This window comes from Perca fluviatilis, chromosome 14, assembly GCF_010015445.1.
Source record: "Perca fluviatilis chromosome 14, GENO_Pfluv_1.0, whole genome shotgun sequence".
Classification (NCBI taxonomy): Eukaryota; Metazoa; Chordata; class Actinopteri; order Perciformes; family Percidae; genus Perca; species Perca fluviatilis.
Window position 1 is genome coordinate 37,860,608 of NC_053125.1, and position 24,235 is coordinate 37,884,842.

General features: G+C 41.2%; 1 protein-coding gene across 1 annotated transcript; it reads left to right on the forward strand.

Moving 5' to 3' along the window:
• The first annotated feature begins 1,562 nt into the window (after nt 1–1,562).
• mogat3a (monoacylglycerol O-acyltransferase 3a) lies at nt 1,563–22,729 on the forward strand. Its single transcript, XM_039823531.1, has 9 exons — nt 1,563–1,656; nt 3,320–3,498; nt 6,343–6,403; nt 6,497–6,640; nt 6,982–7,112; nt 10,934–10,977; nt 11,101–11,191; nt 22,096–22,204; nt 22,383–22,729. Exons 1-9 carry the CDS (start codon nt 1,563–1,565, stop codon nt 22,535–22,537), a joined length of 1,008 nt encoding a protein of 335 aa, XP_039679465.1. The 3' UTR covers nt 22,538–22,729.
• The last annotated feature ends 1,506 nt before the right edge of the window (nt 22,730–24,235 follow it).

Sequence of the window (24,235 nt, forward strand, 5' to 3'; positions counted from 1 at the left end):
CAGTGAGGCCTGTGCATAGTGTTTGGCTGTACTGAGCCTGTTTTGAGACGTGTGTTAAGAGTTGTGTTGCTGTGAATGAGTTTTGCAGGTGATGTGAACTGTTTAGCTCAGGTGACTGTAGGTAGTGCAGACTGTAGTTTGAGTTTTGCACATGTGACTCCAGTTGTGCCCACTGTCGTTTAGCAATCGTAAAAAACTGTAACACAATCATCTATTCTATTACAAGATTTCTGAATTAATATGTTTACTTATGCAAATGAGGCCAAATGTCTAATTAAATATGTGCTAATTTAGCCTGCATAAATAACGCTGTTTGACTATCTTATTACATACTCAACCCTATCACTTCAAACCTGTTGATTAGTGTCTATCTACTGTCTACTTTATTCAGTTATAATGTCCATATTTAATGTGTATAATGTCCATATTTAATGTTTATAATGTCCATATTTAATGCTGTCTTTATTTAAACTTTTTCCTTGCCCTGCTATAGTTTTTATATGATAATGTCTACATTATTCTCTTATATTGTTCATATGTAATGCTGGTCTCTAGACTTTATCCTTGCACTATTGGACTTATTTGCACTAACACCATGACACCCCCTCTCATAGAGCACCTTACCGTGCAGACTGAATCACACACACACACACATCCACACACACACACACACACACACACACACACACACACACACACACACACACACACACACACACACACACACACACACACACACACATCAATAAAGTATCTATCTATCTATCTATATCTATCTATCTATCTATCTATCTATCTATCTATCTATCTATCTATCTATCTTTCTTTCTTTCTTTCTTTCACCTTGGACCCTGTTTCCCGAGCACTGGTGTCTGAGTGACTCCTGTACACTAAGATCTTTAACATCTTATGAAATCTTATGAAATCTTTAGCTGGAACCACAGACACTTTCCCAACTTCACCCCGGTGAACTCGGAGTTTGATGTGAAACCATGTGATGTCCTAACACACCAACACAGTCTCTAAATATCAATAACTGATGGATGCATCTAGTGCATTCACGTCATTAGAAGATTTAGTTATATTCATATTTATATTCTTCTCAAAATAACTCTGTTTCTAACTCCGTGACAGTGAACGCGCCTTACTCCAGGCTCGCTCCCGACCATACAGTCTATGCTCCCGACACGGCTCGTCATGAGCTCTTATTGGCCGAGAGGATTCCACCCAGGAGGGAGGATCCGGTACGCATGCGCAGTGCGAGAGGGAGTGTGTGCATGTTTGTAAAGTTTGGGGGAAAGCGGAGAGTCAGAGAGGAAATGTTTGATCAAAGTTTATATTTAATTAACTGAGAGATACTCTTTATTTTCTGCACACACAGACAGCGAGACAGACAGACAGACAGCGAGACAGACAGACAGAGAGCGAGACAGACAGGTAAAGTCTCTCTTTACTCTCTCTACGTGTCTCTTAGAAAGACCGAGATTGAAGCTCCCACATCCAGGCGGAGACACCGGGAGGTCGCAGCTCTTCAAGCCGGGCCAAGGAGCGCGACCGCAGGCATGAAGGTGCAGTTCGCCCCGCTGAACATCCCGCTACGGAGGAGACTTCAGACCGCCGCCACGCTGCAGTGGGTCTTCTCCTTCCTGGCTTTAGGTATTATACACCCGTGGGTCCGCACACCTGTCTGTGTGTCTGCACGCCTGTCTATGTGTCTGCACGCCTGTCTGTGTGTCTGCACGCCTGTCTGTGTCTCTGAACACCTGTCTGTGTGTCTGCACGCCTGTCTGTGTGTCTGCACACCTGTCTGTCTGACAGACATAAAGAGAGTAAAAGTGAAAATGACTTTGGTAGAAGTTAGAGTCTGTTAAAATATGACTTGAGTAAACGTCTTAGAGTATCTGATATTAAGAGTATCTGATATTAACAGTAACTTTCTTCATTATTAGAAGTTAAAGGTGATTATGAACTTTATTGTGACTTCCTGAGAGTACAACAATCAACAGAAACACTCCAAAACAAACGTCTGTCTGCCTGTCTGTCTGTCTGACCCCCTGTCTGTCTGAGTGACACCCTGTCTGTCTGTCTGACCCCCTGTCTGTCTGTCTGTCTGTCTGTCTGACTGACCCCCAGATGAGGGGCCCTGATTGGCCAGTAGTTCCAGATGTTTCCACGGTGATGACTGTGTAACTGAGTACGTTGACCTCTGTGTTGGGTCAACATGGCTCTTATCAAACACTAACATGTTGGGAACTGGTCCAGGATTAAGCAACGACTCTGGGACCAGGACCTGATTTCAGTCTGTGGTGCCCTGTAGTGAGGATTTGCTGAGCAGGAAGGAGAGAAGAAACTAGAGTAGATCACGTAATACTATTTCAGATTGTTATATTTTATATGTAATGTTCTGCACGTGTGTCCCCTGTGTGTGTGTGTGTGTGTGTGTGTGTGTGTGTGTGTGTGTGTGTGTGTGTGTGTGTGTGTGTAACAAGCATAGTGTGTGTCCCTGTGTGTGTAACAAGCATAGTGTGCGTGTGCTGTGCACGAGCCTAGGAGCATTGTACGAATGCTCTGTTAAAATAACAATGAAATGCTGCGTTATTGACTTTAGACCAGGTTTTTGTTGGTCAATGGCGCCATCACTTCCCGCTGCCTCAAGATAGCAATACTCCCAGAATGCACCTGAACACACCTCCCTGTGAGACCAGAATGCACCTGAACACATCTCCCTGTGAGACCAGAATGCACCTGAACACACCTCCCTGTGAGACCAGAATGCACCTGAACACCCCTCCCTGTGAGACCAGAATGCACCTGAACACCCCTCCCTGTAAGACCAGAATGCACCTGAACACACCTCCCTGTAAGACCAGAATGCACCTGAACACCCCTCCCTGTGAGACCAGAATGCACCTGAACACCCCTCCCTGTAAGACCAGAATGCACCTGAACACACCCCTCCTGTAAGACCAGAATGCACCTGAACACACCTCCCTGTAAGACCAGAATGCACCTGAACACACCTCCCTGTAAGACCAGAATGCACCTGAACACACCTCCCTGTAAGACCAGAATGCACCTGAACACACCTCCCTGTGAGACCATGGGCCCCAGATGGGTGCAGGTGTATTTGCTGTTTAAACGACGTGGGTGCTGGACAGGAAACTGACCTCTGGGTCGGTCTAAACTAGCAGAGAGACTCGGGTCGGGCTTTGTGCTGCAGGTTCAGTTTAGGACCCTTAATGTTTATATCTGACAGATTATAGCTGTCTGTGTGTTTCTCTGTCTCTCTAACCTGTCTGTCTGCCTGTCTGTCTCTCAGCCCAGTGCTGTCTGGCGGCCTTTGTCCTTCTGGCTCTTTCTGATTGGTGGATGGCGGCCGTGCTGTATGCTGGTTGGCTGTGGCTGGACGGGGACACGCCCAGCTCCGGGGGTCGGAGGTCCCACTGGGTCCGCAGCTGGAACATCTGGAAACATTACAGAGACTACTTCCCCATCACGGTAAGACAGGCAGACAGACAGACAGACAGACAGACAGGCAGGCAGACAGGCAGCTGGAACATCTGGAAACATTACAGAGACTACTTCCCCATCACGGTAAGACAGGCAGACAGACAGACAGACAGGCAGACAGACAGGCAGCTGGAACATCTGGAAACATTACAGAGACTACTTCCCCATCACGGTAAGACAGGCAGGCAGACAGACAGACAGACAGACAGGCAGACAGACAGGCAGCTGGAACATCTGGAAACATTACAGAGACTACTTCCCCATCACGGTAAGACAGACAGGCAGGCAGACAGACAGACAGACAGGCAGGCAGGCAGACAGGCAGCTGGAACATCTGGAAACATTACAGAGACTACTTCCCCATCACGGTAAGACAGGCAGGCAGGCAGGCAGGCAGGCAGGCAGACTGACAGACAGGCAGGCAGACAGGCAGCTGGAACATCTGGAAACATTACAGAGACTACTTCCCCATCACGGTAAGACAGGCAGGCAGACAGACAGGCAGCTGGAACATCTGGAAACATTACAGAGACTACTTCCCCATCACGGTAAGACAGGCAGGCAGACAGACAGACAGACAGACAGACAGGCAGGCAGACAGGCAGCTGGAACATCTGGAAACATTACAGAGACTATTTCCCCATCACGGTGTGTACTGTTTTACTCAGATGGTAAGACAGGCAGGCAGGCAGGCAGACAGGCAGATAGACAAAAGGTGAGAGCTTGTAGAATACAATTTGAGAACTTTGAGAACAAAAAAGCTAAACTTTTATGTTAAAATTTGCACCTGTAGAAATATATTCACACACCTGTATTCTGAACGTGACGTCACAGAAACAACATTCACTAATGTGTAGATTGATATTTACATGAACACAATGACAGCTGCACGCTTGTAATGCAACATTTACTCAACATTTACTTTTTTTTACTCGGGTTCATTTTCCATCTCAACCACAACTCAGTGATTACAACCTCTGGAATATGTCTCTGTAACTTCACATGTTGTTCTCTCTCATCACCTAGAGGAGAATATGTCTCTGTAACTTCACATGTTGTTCTCTCTCATCACCTAGAGGAGAATCTGTCTCTATAACTTCACATGTTGTTCTCTCTCATCACCTAGAGGAGAATATGTCTCTGTAACTTCACATGTTGTTCTCTCTCATCACCTAGAGGAGAATCTGTCTCTATAACTTCACATGTTGTTCTCTCTCATCACCTAGAGGAGAATCTGTCTCTGTAACTTCACATGTTGTTCTCTCTCTCATCACCTAGAGGAGAATCTGTCTCTGTAACTTCACATGTTGTTCTCTCTCTCATCACCTAGAGGAGAATCTGTCTCTATAACTTCACATGTTGTTCTCTCTCTCATCACCAAGAGGAGAATCTGTCTCTGCAACTTCACATGTTGTTCTCTCTCTCATCACCTAGAGGAGAATCTGTCTCTGTAACTTCACATGTTGTTCTCTCTCTCATCACCTAGAGGAGAATCTGTCTCTATAACTTCACATGTTGTTCTCTCTCATCACCTAGAGGAGAATCTGTCTCTATAACTTCACATGTTGTTCTCTCTCTCATCACCTAGAGGAGAATCTGTCTCTATAACTTCACATGTTGTTCTCTCTCTCATCACCTAGAGGAGACTCTGTCTCTATAACTTCACATGTTGTTCTCTCTCATCACCTAGAGGAGAATCTGTCTCTGCAACTTCACATGTTGCTCTCTCTCTCATCACCTAGAGGAGAATCTGTCTCTGCAACTTCACATGTTGCTCTCTCTCTCATCACCTAGAGGAGAATCTGTCTCTATAACTTCACATGTTGTTCTCTCTCATCACCTAGAGGAGAATCTGTCTCTATAACTTCACATGTTGTTCTCTCTCATCACCTAGAGGAGAATCTGTCTCTGCAACTTCACATGTTGTTCTCTCTCTCATCACCTAGAGGAGAATCTGTCTCTGCAACTTCACATGTTGTTCTCTCTCTCATCACCTAGAGGAGAATCTGTCTCTGTAACTTCACATGTTGTTCTCTCTCATCACCTAGAGGAGAATCTGTCTCTATAACTTCACATGTTGCTCTATCATCACCTAGAGGAGAATCTGTCTCTATAACTTCACATGTTGTTCTCTCTCTCATCACCTAGAGGAGAATCTGTCTCTATAACTTCACATGTTGTTCTCTCTCATCACCTAGAGGAGAATCTGTCTCTATAACTTCACATGTTGTTCTCTCTCTCATCACCAAGAGGAGAATCTGTCTCTGTAACTTCACATGTTGTTCTCTCTCTCATCACCTAGAGGAGAATCTGTCTCTATAACTTCACATGTTGTTCTCTCTCTCATCACCTAGAGGAGAATCTGTCTCTGTAACTTCACATGTTGTTCTCTCTCTCATCACCTAGAGGAGAATCTGTCTCTATAACTTCACATGTTGTTCTCTCTCATCACCTAGAGGAGAATCTGTCTCTATAACTTCACATGTTGCTCTATCATCACCTAGAGGAGAATCTGTCTCTGTAACTTCACATGTTGTTCTCTCTCTCATCACCTAGAGGAGAATCTGTCTCTATAACTTCACATGTTGTTCTCTCTCTCATCACCTAGAGGAGAATCTGTCTCTGTAACTCTTGGTGCTAAACTAATCAGTACCTGTGGTAAAAAAAGCATCCGAGTAAATGTTGCAGCTGTCATTGTGTTCATGGAAATATTAATCTACACATTAGTGAATATTGTTTCTGTGACTTCACGTTCATTCATTCAACATTTATTCTTGATTATTGATCAGGCTGATTATTCTTGATTATTTATTTATTGATTTCTGTCTGCAGCTTGTTAAAACTGTCGATCTGGATCCAACAAAGAACTACATCTTTGGATTTCATCCACACGGTGAGACACACACCTGTCTGTATAACCTGTCTGTCCAACCACCTGACCACCTGTCTGACCACCTGTCTGTCTGACTACCGGTCTTTCTCCCAGGCGTGCTGGTTGCCGGGGCGTTTGGGAACTTCTGTACGGAGGCGACAGGTTTCTCTCGTCTGTTTCCTGGACTCCGCTCTCACCTGCTGATGCTGCCGTTCTGGTTCAGAGTCCCTCTGTTCAGAGATTACATCATGTTAGGAGGTACACCTGTCTGTCTGACTGTCTGTCTGTCTCTCTCCTGAGGTCTCTCTGTCTCTCTCTCTTTCTCTGACCTGTCTGTGTGACCTGTCTGTCTCTTGGGCCTGGTGTCCAGCTGTTAAGTCCAGCCTGTCTCTCTCTGACCTGTCTGTCTCTCAGGCCTGGTGTCCAGCTGTAAGTCCAGCCTGTCTCTCTCTGACCTGTCTGTGTGACCTGTCTGTCTCTCAGGCCTGGTGTCCAGCTCTAAGTCCAGCCTGTCTCTCTCTGACCTGTCTGTCTCTTGGGCCTGGTGTCCAGCTGTAAGTCCAGCCTGTCTCTCTCTGACCTGTCTGTCTGTCCCTCAGGCCTGGTGTCCAGCTGTAAGTCCAGCCTGTCTCACCTCTGCAGTCGTCCCGGGGGGGGTAACGTGGCGGTCCTGGCGGTGGGAGGAGCTCCGGAGGCTCTGGACGCTCGACCTGGAGCCCTAACGCTGCAGGTTTATTCATTTATAATATATATATATATATATATATATATATATATATATATATATATATATATATATATATATATATATATATATATATATATATAAATATATATATTTATACATCGGTATCGGCATCGGCCAAAATGAGTTTGAAAATATCGGCATATCGAGATATGGTCGGAAATCAATATCGTGCATCCCTTATATATATATAAGGGATGCCGCGACAGTACCCGATGCCGTTTCTCCCCAATATATATATATATATATATATATATATATATATATAAACACACACTTTAATTTACTGAAGAGAAATCCAAGTATCTCTCCTGTACTACCTTTACCTTATTACACTCATGTGTTGTAGAAAAGGCAATACACAAGACCAACAACATTTGATTCTACCATAAATGTATCATTTTACAAATGTAGACAGACATTCAGCCCTGAAAAATAGTTGAGTTATTTCACTTGGAGGAGAATAAATGATATGCCAGTGCCACATAAGGTCAGACTTCAAACTTCAGTCCTTATAAAAATAAAATAAAGTAAAATATATAGTAAAATAAATAAAAATACATTTTCAAATAAAAAATGTACATCGTCTCCTACTTGAACAGGTCTGCCAAATGCAGACATCAGAGGCAACGCTAAACAGCCGTTCACTGTCAGCACGTAGCACGAGGTGCACTCGTTCTCTTTCTATTTTCCTTTTCACAAACGTGTCATCAAATGCAGATGCAATTGCAGCTGCTGTGTGAGAACCGGAGCGTTCCTGTGAGTGCAGGTCGGACAGCTTTTTTAAGGGTGAAGTCTTCGTCTATCCACTGGGCAGTGAGGCTCCACATGCTAACAGGACTCACGCTTGATGTCCAAATGTCTGTGTGAAGCTAATGTGACTAGCGCCACGAGGAGCTTTTCAATGTGAATGGCGACAACACTCTGGAGTTCAGGTAAGGCCACATCAGAAAAGTAGCGCCGGCTAGGCATAGCCTGGGCATAGCATACCGCGGCTCCACCACGCTCAACGGCTGGTTATCAAGAGCAATACATTCAATGATTTTGTCGTTAAGCCCTTTTACCGTTGGGTGGTCGCTGCTGTATTTTGTAGCTTTATCAAAGGACTGAAGTAGAGGCTGCTGATGGGTTTTTGCCAGCGTTTTTTCTTCTTATTTTTCAAAGTTTTGGTGCTGCTCAGGATGACGACTCTTGAGATGCGTAGCTAATCATATTTGTAGTGTGGAACGAGAGTTGTTTTATGCCTCCTCGCATCACTTGTGCTTTACAAGTAGGCTACTGCAAATAACAAGTTTTGTTATCTGTTTTACATATCTCGAAATACCTCCACACAGCCGACACGTTGGAAGTTTAAGTTGCTGGCGCTCATGCTACGTTCATGGTCGTCGCGCATAGTAAACAAGCCACCCTATCGGCACGGCTCATCGGCAGAAATATTCATATCTGCCGACATACATACAGACATACATACATACATACACATACACATACATACACATACACACACAGTGGGTACGGAAAGTATTCAGACGCCGTTACATTTTTCACTCTTTGTTTCATTGCAGCCATTTGCTAAAATCAAAAAAGTTCATTTTATTTCTCATTAATGTACACTCAGCACCCCATCTGGACAGAAAAAAACAGAAATGTAGAACTTTCTGCACATTTATTAAAAAAGAAAAACTGAAATATCACATGGTCATAAGTATTCAGAGCCTTTGCTCAGTATTGAGTAGAAGTACACTTTTGCGCTAGTACTGCCATGAATCTTCTGGGGAATGATGCAACAAGTTTTTCACACCTGGATTTGGGGATCCTCTGCCAGTCTTCCTTGCAGATCCTCTCCAGTTCCGTCAGGTTGGATGGTGAACGTTGGTGGACAGCCATTTTCAGGTCTCTCCAGAGATGGGTTGGGTTTAGGTCAGGGCTCTGGCTGGGCCAGTCAAGAATGGTCCCAGAGTTGTTCCCAAGCCACTCCTTTGTTATTGTAGCTGTGTGGTTAGGGTCATTGTCTTGTTGGAAGGTGAACCTTCGGCCCAGTCGGAGGTCCTGAGCACTCTGGATGAGGTTTTCTTCCAGGATATCTCTTTACATCTTTCCTTCAATTGCAACCAGTCGTCCTGTCCCTGCAGCTGAACCCCCCCATAGCATGATGCTGCCACCACCATGTTTCACTGTGGGGATTGTATTGGGCAGGTGATGAGCAGTGCCTGGTTTTCTCCACACCGCTTAGAATTAACGCCAACAAGTTCAATCTTGGTCTCATCAGACCAGAGATTCTTATTTCTCATAGTCCGGGAGTCCTTCATGTGTTTTTTGGCAAACTCTATGCAGGCTTTCATGTGTCTTGCACTGAGGAGAGGCTTCCGTCGGATACCGTCAGATAAAGTCAAACTTTATGAAGCCTTCTGACAACTCCGATCACTCCATAGCCAGTATATAATATCCTTACAGCATTTAAATCTAAGTGGTCCGAGAAAATGGCGATCATCTCAACGTGGTCCCGGACATGTTGTCATCGGCTTGTCCGCTTTCATTGGCCATATCAGAGGCAAACCTGAACGGATTGGCTCATATGAGCTACCAATCGAAAGCTTAGAAGCTAGGGAATACGATGAAGACACATCGATCATGTAGCAAGCTGGGCAGAGAAGCTAGCGGCGATGACAAGTGCGGAAATGGAAAACTGTTTCGCGTTTTTCCGTTGTGATTCGGCCAGAAACTTCAACATTGTGAGGCGAAGAGATCGTTTTGGAATATAAAGCTCGGATGTTACATTTCCTTGGACTTTTGTGGATTTATGAAAATCAAGTTTTGGCCAAAATACCACTTTGTTGCAGAAAGGACAACGAAAACAGGTATGGATGCACTCTCGACACCTGCGCAGATTATGGCTGAATTGTTTTATTTCCTGTTACTTTGTAACAGTTGTGTAACTGCTATAAATCGTCTTATGCTTTGTATGTGGGCTTAAATATGTGGGCTGTATATTCTGAAGATTTAATGCTTTAAAGTTATAAAAACGCGAATGAGTGGAAGTTTTATTGAGGTTACAGCGACACAGTGTCCCGTCAACGGGCAGTGATCCGAGAGGTTGATCCATATATAAGGCGCTCCGGATTATAAGGTGCACTGTCGCTTTTTGAGAAAATTAAAGGCTTTTAAGTGCGCCTTATAGTGCGGAAAATACGGTATATAGACAGGTGTGTGCCTTTCCTAATCAAGTCCAATCAGGTTAATTAAACACAGCAGGACTCCAATGAAGGAGTAGAACCATCTCAAGGAGGATCAGAAGAAAAGGACAGCATGGGAGTTAAATAGGAGTGTCACAGCAAAGGGTCTGAATACTTATGACCATGTGATATTTCAGTTTTTCTTTTTTAATAAATGTGCAGAAAGTTCTACATTTCTGTGTTTTTCTGTCAAGATGGGGTGCTGAGTGTACATTAATGAGAAATAAAATGAACTTTTTTGATTTTAGCAAATGGCTGCAATGAAACAAAGAGTGAAAGGGGTCTGAATACTTTCCGTACCCACTGTGTGTATATGTATATATATATATATAGTATAGTATAATATAATATATCTGACATGTTGCTGCAGGGATGGATGAAACAAGTTGGTAACACTGCAGGATTATTATTTCATATATAATTTCATATATTCAGACAGACAGGTTCCAGACAGACAGGGTTCAGACAGACAGACAGACAGGGTTCAGACAGACAGACAGGGTCCAGACAGACAGGGTTAAAAGGTCAAAGAGAAGAAGTTTTCCTGAACATTTTGTTTGTTTTTTGTTTCAGATCAAAAACAGGAAGGGCTTCATCAAACTGGCTCTGAAACACGGGTGGGTGGAGCTTCAGCAGGAAGGGGCGGGGCTTAGAGAGAACAACATCTGGATACTCACTCACTGTGTGTGTGTGTCTGTGTGTGTGTGTGTGTGTGTGTGTGTGTGTGTGTGTGTGGGCAGAGCTCAGCTGGTTCCGGTCTTTTCTTTCGGGGAAAATGAGTTATTCGATCAGATGGAGAATCCGTCCGGCTCGTCTCTCAGGAAGCTGCAGGTCAGAACACACACACACACACACACACACACACACACACACACACACACACACACACACACACACACACACACACACACACACACACACACAGAGGTTAAATTGGGCCGGAGCTCAGCTCCGTCTCCTTCAGCACCAAACGTTTGGCCGGAGGTTCAGCCCTGAGTGTATTTTGACCGATATGAAACAAGACTTAGTGTCTCTGGCTGTAAACAGCGGAGCAGTTTCAGGTTTAAGGATGCTCTCTGCTGGCGACACGCTGCGGCAGATGTTTCGCGTTTGAGCTCCGTGTGTTTCTGCAGTAGTTTCAGGTTTAAGGATGCTCTCTGCTGGCGACACGCTGCGGCAGATGTTTCGCGTTGGAGCTCCGTGTGTTTCTGCAGTAGTTTCAGGTTTCCAGCTCTGATGTAGAGCAGCGTTCAGCCTCTTACCTAAACACCTCCAACGGGCTCGGAGTCTGTCAGGAGGTCTGAGATCTACCGTCTCAGCAGAGGTATCACGTACTGCACAGCAGACTACGGTGCAGGTGAAATACAGTGACTTTATTCTTGTAATAACTCGTAATTATAAACTTTATTTTTTTCACCAAATATCACAACTCCTCCAAATCTCAGAGAACACAGATGGGATGAGTTATATTTTCAATGTGCACAAAGTTTTGGACATGAGCAGAAATCTTGCTCAAACATCTGAAATATTACAGTCCAGAGGTTTATTAATAAATTAAATTAATAATGTATCACTGAGGTGAATAATTGTCTTGTGCACATTTAAGGAGGTTACTTCCCCAACAAAAGATGCAAAAGAGGGAGGAGTAAATGATGCCTCTAGGCTACATGTGTGCTGACTCAGATATAATTAGAATAGCTGATCTACAGGAGAATAAATAGATAAAGTAATACAGGAAGCCTGAGAGCTTTACTGCAATATTTTCCGTTATGTTTTTATATTTGGATTGTAATGTTTCCCTTTACATAAAGATATTTCAGGCATATTTATTCAGATAAAGGTAGAAATAGGGTTAGATATACACACGTACTACACCGTAAATACCTACAGCTCACATATACTCATATACACATGTACTACACCGTATATACAGTGCCTTGCAAAAGTATTCGGCCCCCTTGAACGTTTCGACCTTTTGCCACATTTCAGACCTCAAACATAAAGATATAAAACTGTAATTTTTTGTGAAGAATCAACAACAAGTGGGTCCCAATTATGAAGTGGAACGAAATTCATTGGCTATTTCAAACTTTTTTAACAAATAAAAAACTGGGCGTGCAAAATTATTCAGCCCCTTTACTTTCAGTGCAGCAAACTCTCTCCAGAAGTTCAGTGAGGATCTCTGAATGATCCAATGTTGACCTAAATGACTAATGATGATAAATAGAATCCAGCTGTGTGTAATCAAGTCTCCGTATAAATGCACCTGCTCTGTGATAGTCTCAGAGGTCCGTTTAAAGCGCAGAGAGCATCATGAAGAACAAGGAACACACCAGGCAGGTCCGAGATACTGTTGTTTGTAGAAGTTTAAAGCCGGATTTGGATACAAAAAGATTTCCCAAGCTTTAAACATCCCAAGGAGCACTGTGCAAGCGATAATATTGAAATGGAAGGAGTATCAGACCACTACAAATCTACGAAGACCCGGCCATCCCTCTAAACTTTCAGCTCATACAATGAGAAGACTGATCAGAGATGCAGCCAAGAGGCCCATGATCACTCTGGATGAACTGCAGAGATCTACAGCTGAGGTGGGAGACTCTGTCCATAGGACAACAATCAGTCGTATACTGCACAAATCTGGCCTTTATGGAAGAGTGGCAAGAAGAAAGCCATTTCTTAAAGATATCCATAAAAAGTGTCGTTTAAAGTTTGCCAAAAGCCACCTGGGAGACACACCAAACATGTGGAAGAAGGTGCTGTGGCAGCATCATGGTTTGGGCCTGCTTTTCTTCAGCAGGGACAGGGAAGATGGTTAAAATTGATGGGAAGATGGATGGAGCCAAATACAGGACCATTCTGGAAGAAAACCTGATGGAGTCTGCAAAAGACCTGAGACTGGGACGGAGATTTGTCTTCCAACAAGACAATGATCCAAAACATAAAGCAAAATCTACAATGGAATGGTTCACAAATAAACATATCCAGGTGTTAGAATGGCCAAGTCAAAGTCCAGACCTGAATCCAATCGAGAATCTGTGGAAAGAACTGAAAACTGCTGTTCACAAACGCTCTCCATCCAACCTCACTGAGCTCGAGCTGTTTTGCAAGGAGGAATGGGCAAAAATGTCAGTCTCTCGATGTGCACAAACTGATAGAGACATACCCCCAGCGACTTACAGCTGTAATCGCAGCAAAAGGGTGCGCTACAAAGTATTAACTTAAGGGGGCTGAATAATTTTGCACGCCCAATATTTCAGTTTTTTATTTGTTTAAAAGGTTTGAAATATCCAATAAATTTCGTTCCACTTCATGATTGTGTCCCACTTGTTGTTGATTCTTCACAAAAAATTACAGTTTTATATCTTTATGTTTGAGGCCTGAAATGTGGCAAAAGGTCGAAAAGTTCAAGGGGGCCGAATACTTTCGCAAGGCACTGTACCTACAGCTCACATATACTCATATACACACCTACTACACCGTATATACCTACAGCTCACATATACTCATAAATACACGTACTACACCGTATATGTGGCTTCCAACATAATTTTTCATCAATAATTACTCCCAGAAAGTTCTTTTAGTTTTTCTATTTCAGGGTCATGTATCATAAGATTTTTGTGTAAAGTTATGACACGATTACCAACAATTACAAATGTAGTTGTAGTTTGAAAGTGTTTTCCACCAGCCTTGTATATTGGTATCACCTTTGCCATTTTCATTTTATCTGGAAAGACTCCAGTTTTCAGAGATTGATTACATAAATACGTTAGAGGTTTAACAACACAACCAATAATACTTTTTACCATAAACATGTCAGTGCCATTCCAGTCTGTGGACTTTTTACTCTTAAATGTTGTAACAATCTCAATCATTTCTTTTTCATCATAGATGCATTAATATTTACATTCTTGCTTAGCACATCATGTATACTGCCAGTCTTTGTAAACTCCCACAAAATAATCATTAAATTAATTTGCAGCCAAGGTCATATCCTTCACACCTGTATTGTTGTTAGTCAGAAAATAGTTAGTGTCTCCAGTTTAGTCCTTTTTATTCTTGATGATTTCATTCAGCACCTTCCAGGTGTTTCTTGCTTCTGTTGTCCTCCAGTAGTTTACTATAATAATTATTCTTATTGCTTCTCATGATTCTGGTCAGTTTGTTTTGTGTATCTTTATATAATACATTTTTCTTCTTACATGCATTTAATATTCCGTTAGTCAGCCATGGTTTTTCATCAGATTTCTGTTCTACTTCTTTCTTCACCAGAGGACAGTTTTTTTCATAAAGAGATGTTATAACAGTCAGAAATGAATCATAGGCTTCATTCACAGTATTATATAGTATTATCTACGTACACGTTGCCCCAGTCTGGTTTCATTAAATCCTCTTTGAAGTTATTGATGTTTTCTGGAGTTCTGTGTCTGGTCGTTGTGTATATTTTGCAGTATTTCCTGGTCTTAGTACAGCTATGGATGTTTGGTTGTTGTGTATATTTTGCAGTATTTCCTGGTCTTAGTACAGCTATGGATGTTTGGTCATTGTGTATATTTTGCAGTATTTCCTGGTCTTAGTACAGCTATGGATGTTTGGTCGTTGTGTATATTTTGCAGTATTTCCTGGTCTTAGTACAGCTATGGATGTTTGGTCGTTGTGTATATTTTGCAGTATTTCCTGGTCTTAGTACAGCTATGGATGTTTGGTCATTGTGTATATTTTGCAGTATTTCCTGGTCTTAGTACAGCTATGGATGTTTGGTCATTGTGTATATTTTGCAGTATTTCCTGGTCTTAGTACAGCTATGGATGTCTGGTCGTTGTGTATATTTTGCAGTATTTCCTGGTCTTAGTACAGCTATGGATGTCTGGTCGTTGTGTATATTTTGCAGTATTTCCTGGTCTTAGTACAGCTATGGATGTTTGGTCATTGTGTATATTTTGCAGTATTTCCTGGTCTTAGTACAGCTATGGATGTTTGGTCATTGTGTATATTTTGCAGTATTTCCTGGTCTTAGTACAGCTATGGATGTCTGGTCGTTGTGTATATTTTGCAGTATTTCCTGGTCTTAGTACAGCTATGGATGTTTGGTCATTGTGTATATTTTGCAGTATTTCCTGGTCTTAGTACAGCTATGGATGTTTGGTCGTTGTGTATATTTTGCAGTATTTCCTGGTCTTAGTACAGCTATGGATGTTTGGTCGTTGTGTATATTTTGCAGTATTTCCTGGTCTTAGTACAGCTATGGATGTCTGGTCGTTGTGTATATTTTGCAGTATTTCCTGGTCTTAGTACAGCTATGGATGTTTGGTCATTGTGTATATTTTGCAGTATTTCCTGGTCTTAGTACAGCTATGGATGTTTGGTCGTTGTGTATATTTTGCAGTATTTCCTGGTCTTAGTACAGCTATATATATCATGTATATGATGATCACTGACGTCATCTATTATTAGTCCACTTTCAACTTTATAGTCTATGAGTAACTATGTCTTCCCTTTAGGGAGATTAGTTTAATAACTCCGTAGTCTGAACAACAAAGTACACATAAAGTACACAAAGTATTACACACACCCCCTGACCCCAACAGGAAGTTCATATCTGGTGATAAATACATCGACCACTAGACTCATCCGTCCTGTTACTGAGTTACATGTTAAACAATCAGGAAAGTGTTTTAATGTGTAAATTATGAACAGTTTAGTGTGTTGGCGCCATCTAGTGGGGCTTATACAGTACTGTAGTTAATATCATATAGAGAGGGTTCATATAGAGAGAGATCATATAGAGAGAGATCATATAGAGAGAGATCATATAGAGAGAGAGAGAACATATAGAGAGGGTTCATATACAGATAGATCATATAGAGATAGATCATATAGAGAGATCATATATAGAGAGTCATATATAGAGAGAGATCATATATAGAGAGAGAGAGAACATATAGAGAGGGTTCATATACAGATAGATCATATAGAGAGAGATCATATACAGATAGATCATATAGAGAGAGATCATATACAGATAGATCATATAGAGAGAGATCATATATAGAGAGAGATCATATAGAGAGAGATCATATAGAGAGAGATCATATACAGATAGATCATATAGAGAGATCATATAGAGAGAGATCATATAGAGAGAGATCATATAGAGAGAGAGAGAACATATAGAGAGGGTTCATATACAGATAGATCATATAGAGAGAGATCATATACAGATAGATCATATAGAGAGAGATCATATATAGAGAGAGAGATCATATAGAGAGGGTTCATATACAGATAGATCATATACAGATAGATCATATAGAGAGAGATCATATAGAGAGAGTCATATATAGAGAGAGAACATATAGAGAGGGTTCATATACAGATAGATCATATAGAGAGAGATCATATACAGATAGATCATATAGAGAGAGATCATATACAGATAGATCATATAGAGAGAGATCGTATAGAGAGGGTTCATATACAGATAGATCATATAGAGAGAGATCATATAGAGAGAGAACATATACAGATAGATCATATAGAGAGAGATCATATAGAGAGAATCATATAGAGAGAGAACATATACAGATAGATCATATAGAGATAGATCATATAGAGAGGGTTCATATAGAGAGGGTTCATATAGAGAGGGTTCATATACAGATAGATCATATAGAGAGAAACATATAGAGAGAGAACATATACAGATAGATCATATAGAGATAGATCATATAGAGAGGGTTCATATAGAGAGGGTTCATATAGAGAGGGTTCATATACAGATAGATCATATAGAGAGAGAACATATACAGAGAGATCATATAGAGAGGGTTCATATACAGATGGATCATATAGAGAGAGATCATATTATTTATTTATTTATTTATTTATTTATTATTTAGGTTTATTTAACAGGAACAATGCACACTAATAATACATAAAGAAAATGTACAGTGTGCCAGAATTAGCCAAAAGGCTACTTTACATCTGCTGTCCCTGGACAGATTGTACAATGTCACACCTACAAAGATAAAAGGATTATAAAAGTACATATAAGTTTAGTCCAGTACAAGTAAAATTGACTATCAATGTTAAAAGAAATAATCAAGCATATAAACAAAAACAGTTGATCAATATCAACATCAACACCAACACACACACAAGCCACACTGTCAGCCCAACAACCTCATAGGCATAGCACAATTGACACAAACACAAACCGGCAGGACAGGAAAGACGAGATAGCAGCAAGATTTTGTAACTACATGTAATGTTGACAGTCCTGATTACCTGTTAGCCACTTCCTTACGTTAAATTTAAAAGAAACATAAGTTTTAAAATTCCTAATGTGAGTAGGAATGAGGTTCCATTCACGAGCAGCCCTTACTGAAAAAGCTGTTTGACCGAATACACTTTTCCTCAGCGGAACAATGCAGTCACCTCTTGCTGCACTCCTTGTAGGTCTGTGAACATTTGGTACTGCGTTTACAAACTGGCTCAATACATGTGGAGCCAGTCCATGTAGAATTTTGTACATAGGACAGAGATCTGTATATCTAATCAAATTTTCGAAACTTAAAAGGTTGTATTTTTTTAAAACATGACAATGATGATAGTCTATGGGTTTCCTATCAAGTACTTTAAGAGTTTTTTTTATATAAAGAGAGTAGTGGTTTAAGAGAAGTGTTGCTTACTTGTGACCAGGTTGTCAAACAGTACGTGATATGGGACAAAATCATAGAATGCATAAACATCATTGCAGCCCTTGTTGACATGCAACTGCGTACATGTCTAAAGTTTGCCAGGTTAAACTTACTGTGATTACAAACCTTCGTAATATGTGATTTAAATTTAAGATTGTTATCAATGTGTACTCCAAGGTATTTAAAATCCGAGACGACTTGTAGTCTCTCCCCTGATACGACTACATCCGGTTCTGCACAGCGACTTTTAGATTTACTAAATTGTCTAGATTTTAAGCATATTTATATATATATCTTTTTTTTTTCTTCTTCTTCTTTTATATATTCAATTTACTATGTTTGACATGTTTGTATGTTTATTTTTTGTATGTCTGGTGAGCCAAAGAAAAATTTCCACCCCGGTGGACAATAAAGATTTATTCTATTCTAAAAACATACAAACAGTTTTGGATACATTCAGTTGAAGGCAATTACGATTTAACCATTCTATTATCTTTTGCATTGAGTTTGTTAGCAGATCAGCAGCTTTAGATGCATTGTCAGCATGTACAAAAACAACTGTGTCATCTGCGTACATTTGGGTGTTGGCATTAAGACAAACATTTGGGAGGTCATTTACGTACAAAGAAAATAAAAGTGGACCCAAGATCGAGCCCTGTGGGACACCCACAGACATGTAAATAGAATCTGATTGATGATTCCTAACTCTACCAAACTGAGTTTGATGTGTTAAGTAAGATTCTACCCATTTAATGGTGCCTACGGAGAAGTTAAAAGTTTGTAATTTGGATAAAAGAACTTCATGATTAATGGTATCAAATGCTTTTTTAAAATCTAGATGTAAAGGATTTGAACTGGTATTTAAATAATTTGTCATTTGTTCTAAGAGAAGTTTTTTGGCTACCTTAGAAAACACAGGCAGGATACTAATGGGTCTGTAATTGCAGATAGACAAGCGATCGCCTCCTTTAAGTACAGGAAAGACTGCTGCTAATTTCCACACGTTAGGGAATATTCCCTGTGCAAATGAACGGTTAACAATTTTCGTAATTGGGTAGACTAATGATTCAGAAAGATCTTTCAACATTATAGTGTTCATACCAATTACATCTTTTGCTAGAGATGGCCTCAGAGATCGAATTACTCTCATGACATCTGCCTCAGTGATATATTCTATATTAAAAGCTGGTTCTGTCTGTCTGACTTGGCAAGAAGAATTCTTATATTCAGAGGAAAAATACTTGATATTTTCTACTGAGTCAATGAAATGATTATTAAAAGCATCAGCTGCTTCAGCTGGCTTGTTTACTAATTTTCCACTAACTGCAAGTTCAAGTGATTTGGCATTGTTTACATTATGTCCCATTAGTTTGTTTAACTGGCTCCAAATAATTTTAGTATTACTTCCTGCTTTTTTAATTATAGTCAGAAAGAAGTTGGCTTTGGCCATCCTTATCTCTTTGACTACCCTATTCCGTAGCATAGTAAAAATATGTCTATCTCTGCTTGCCCTGGATTTAATGGCAGATTTTAAAGCAATGTCCCGTTTTTTCATTAAATTTAAGATTTCTGTAGTTATCCAGGGAATGATGTTCTTTTTTTTCCTCTGTCGTTGTCTGCATGTGAAACCATTAATTGATTTCTTCAGTAGTTGTGTAAGTCTTTGACTATCTTCTTCCAAACATTGTCCTACAAGTACAGTCTCCCAATTGATGCTCTGAACAGCACTTATAAACTGAGCCCGCATATTTTTCGGAATATTTAAAGATTCCTGTTCTTGGACAAGCGGAGTGAAACGCTTATTATTTAGCTTCCTGGCTATCAGGATCTTATTATGGTCAGATAGTCCAGTCAGCATGTTAAAGGATTTGACATTTCGCTCTGGCTTATTACTAAATATTAGATCTATTTGTGTTCTTGTAGAATTTGTTACTCTGGTAGGCCCATTTGTCAACTGTGTGAGTTCGCGATCGTCAGTGATGTGTTTTAATGTTTTCCTTGACGATTTGTCTTCCCAATTTATGTTGAAGTCTCCCATAATAATCAGATAGATCATATAGAGAGAGAACATACAGATAGATCATATAGAGAGAGAACATACAGATAGATCATATAGAGAGAGAACATACAGATAGATCATATAGAGAGAGATCATATACAGATAGATCATATAGAGAGAGAACATACAGAGAGATCATATAGAGAGAGAACATACAGATAGATCATATAGAGAGAGATCATATACAGATAGATCATATAGAGAGAGAACATACAGAGAGATCATATAGAGAGAGATCATATAGAGAGGGTTCATATAGTAATAGTCAGTTAGAAACTAAAGGTAAAATAGAATAAGACAGATATGAAATAAAAGAATAAAAGTGACATTGCACTGCAACAAATGAACCGAGATTTTAATAAATACGAGTGGATGAATGCTAATGCTTGGTGTAAGAAATGTTAAGAAATCTGAAATAATGCATTTAATGTCTCCATTACAGTCATTGAGTACCTGAACTACACAAACTCTTCTAAATATCGTACCTTGTTACTTGTTGAGCATCTAAACTAACAGCTGGGGGGGGGAGGGCTATAGGGGGATTGTAGCTAAGAGATGGGGGGTGTCTCCACCTATACTATTATGTTTTCGGGGTTTGGATATATATATATATATATATATATATATATATATATATATATATACACACACACACACACACACACACACACACACACACACACACACACACACACACACACACACACACACACACATCTCTATCCTCCTGCATGTCTCGTCTGTCTCCTTCCTCTGTCTCTGTGTCGGGGTTCTAACCTCCGGTGGATTTGTGAGGACTATGGTTAACTGCTCCTCAGATCTCTGCAGGGTAAATCCAGACAGCTAGCTAGACTATCTGTCTGTCTGTCTGTCTGTCTGTCTAACAGCTAGCTAGACTGTCTGTCTGTCTGTCTGTCTAACAGCTAGCTAGACTGTCTGTCTGTCTGTCTGTCTAACAGCTAGCTAGACTGTCTGTCTGTCTGTCTACTGCTCCTCAGATCTCTGCAGGGTAAATCCAGACAGCTAGCTAGACTATCTGTCTGTCTGTCTGTCTGTCTAACAGCTAGCTAGACTATCTGTCTGTCTGTCTGTCTAACAGCTAGCTAGACTGTCTGTCTGTCTGTCTGTCTAACAGCTAGCTAGACTATCTGTCTGTCTGTCTGTCTGTCTGTCTGTCTGTCTGTCTGGCTGTTTGTCTGTCTGTCTGTCTGTCTGTCTATCTAACAGCTAGCTAGACTGTCTGTCTGTCTGTCTAACAGCTAGCTAGACTATCTGTCTGTCTGTCTGTCTGTCTAACAGCTAGCTAGACTATCTGTCTGTCTGTCTGTCTGTCTAACAGCTAGCTAGACTGTCTGTCTGTCTGTCTGTCTGTCTAACAGCTAGCTAGACTGTCTGTCTGTCTGTCTGTCTGTCTGTAACAGCTAGCTAGACTATCTGTCTGTCTGTCTGTCTGTCTAACAGCTAGCTAGACTATCTGTCTGTCTGTCTGTCTGTCTAACAGCTAGCTATCTGAGATTTATCTCACACCACTATTTAGCAGCAGGTCTTTGCAGAGCTGATCACCGCCCATGATGATTCTGATTGGTTTAAATAAATACCAATAAACCAGATATTAGATATAGAAACCAGGTATTTTAATAAGCACACCCTAACCCTTGGTTGGCAGTATCTATGGAACAGGGTTTGGCATATGAGGTTTATTATTATTATTATTATTATATTATATTAATATTATTATTATTATTATTATTATTATTATTATTATATTATATTGTATTATTAATTATTAATTATTGTTGTGGTTGTTGTTAATAATAATAATTATTATTATTACTATTATTAATAATAATAATAATAATAATTATTATTATTATTATTATTATTATTATTATATTAAGAACATGCAGATGGGCGGGCCTTGGGCTGAGCAGATCCATGTAAAAGTTGAGTTTGTTGTTGTTGTGTCTCCACAGAACCGGCTGCAAAGCATCATGGGAGTAGCGATGCCTCTGTTTCACGCCAGAGGAGTGTTCCAGTACAGCTTCGGTCTGATGCCCTACAGGAAGCCCATCCACACCGTCGGTACGGTAACCCAGTGGTGGCCTCACACACACACACACACACACACACACACACACACACACACACACATACACATATACATACACTTCACTTTTCACATACAAACATACACAACGACACAAATAGTTAGCTTCCATTATTGATTATTATGTGTGTGTGTGTGTGTTTCTGTCTCCAGTTGGGTCTCCGGTCCTGGTGGTCCAGACTCCGTCTCCTAGCAACGAGGACATTGAGAGTCTCCATAAAGTTTACCTCCAGAGTCTGACTGAGCTGTTCGAGACGCACAAACACCACTATGGCCTGGAGGAGCACCAGCACCTCACCTTCACATGATGCTAGCAGCAGGCTAACGGGATGCTAACAGGAGGCTAACGGGATGCTAACAGGAGGCTAACGGGATGCTAACAGGAGGCTAGCAGTGCTAGTAGGAGGCTAACTGTGGCTGAGAGAGTTTGTTCGGTTGGTTCATCTGATTGTTTTATTCAGGAAATACATAAATAATAAAATAACTTTATTTAACCTAAACGTCTTACAGTCGGCTGATTTTAGAGTTTTCACCAAAACCACTAGTTAAAGGGTTGGTAACCTTTACAATATACACTTTTTAATATTTCTTTTGAGACAGCAGTGGGTGGAATAACCATTATATAACATAACCCTAACACATATAACCAAACATTAGGACCATTATATAACATTAGTATCACAGTATTTATAAGATTCTGGTGGTTTCACAGTATATCACAGTATTTCCTTTGGGCCTTTATATCTGGTTATATCAGTTTATATCTGGTTATATTTGGTTATATGAGACTATATTTGGTTATATCGGACTATATTTGGTTATTCTACTGTCTATTTCAATGTCATGTTTACTAAAACAGTTACAGAATCTACTCTGTTTTTATGTAGTAAAATAACACATTGATTCCTTTTAAAACCAGAATAGTTGTAACGTGAGAGCGTATAAACACCTGGACCACAGGTATCGTTCTGCTTCTGAACGTAGCTCCGCTGTCAGCTCGCTTCAGTGTTTGAATAAAATTAGTACAGTAACGTCAGGGCTGCAGAGTAACGTCAGCGCTGCAGAGTAACATCAGCGCTGCAGAGTAACGTCAGCGCTGCATAGTAACGTCAGGACTGCAGAGTAACATCAGCAGTGTAACGTCAGCGCTGCAGAGTAACGTCAGGGCTGCAGAGTAACGTCAGGGCTGTAGAGTAACGTCAGCTCGCCAGAGTAACGTCAGGGCTGCAGAGGAACGTCAGCGCTGCAGAGTAACATCAGGGCTGCAGAGTAACGTCAGGGCTGCAGAGTAACGTCAGGGCTGCAGAGTAACGTCAGCGCTGCAGAGTAACGTCAGCGCTGCAGAGTAATGTCAGCGCTGCAGAGTAATGTCAGCGCTGCAGAGTAATGTCAGCGCTGCAGAGTAACGTCAGCGCTGCAGAGTAACGTCAGCGCAACAGAGGAACATCAGGGCTGCATAGTAACGTCAGCGCTGCAGAGTAATGTCAGCGCTGCCGAGTAATGTCAGCGCTGCAGAGAAACGTGTCAGGGCTGCAGAGTAACGTCAGGGCTGCAGAGTAACGTCAGCGCTGCAGAGCAACATCAGCGCAACAGAGGAACATCAGGGCTGCATAGTAACGTCAGCGCTGCAGAGTAACGTCAGCGCGGCAGAGTAACGTCAGGGCTGCAGAGTAACGTCAGCGCGGCAGAGTAACGTCAGTGCGGCCGAGGAACGTCAGCGCGGCCGAGGAACGTCAGCGCGGCGAGGTAACGTCAGCGCTGCAGAGTAACGTCAGCGCTGCAGAGTAACATCAGCGCTGCAGAGTAACGTCAGCATGGGCGAGGAACGTCAGCGCAGCAGAGTAACGTCAGCGCTGCAGAGTAACTTTTAAAAAAAAATGTAACTCCTTTATCTTTAGAGTGTGAGATGAGACTCATATACATCACAACTGCACTGAATGCACCTTTCACAACCTGCACAACAGGTTTATCTACATCCTATCTTTACTAGGGAAACAGTTGTACAT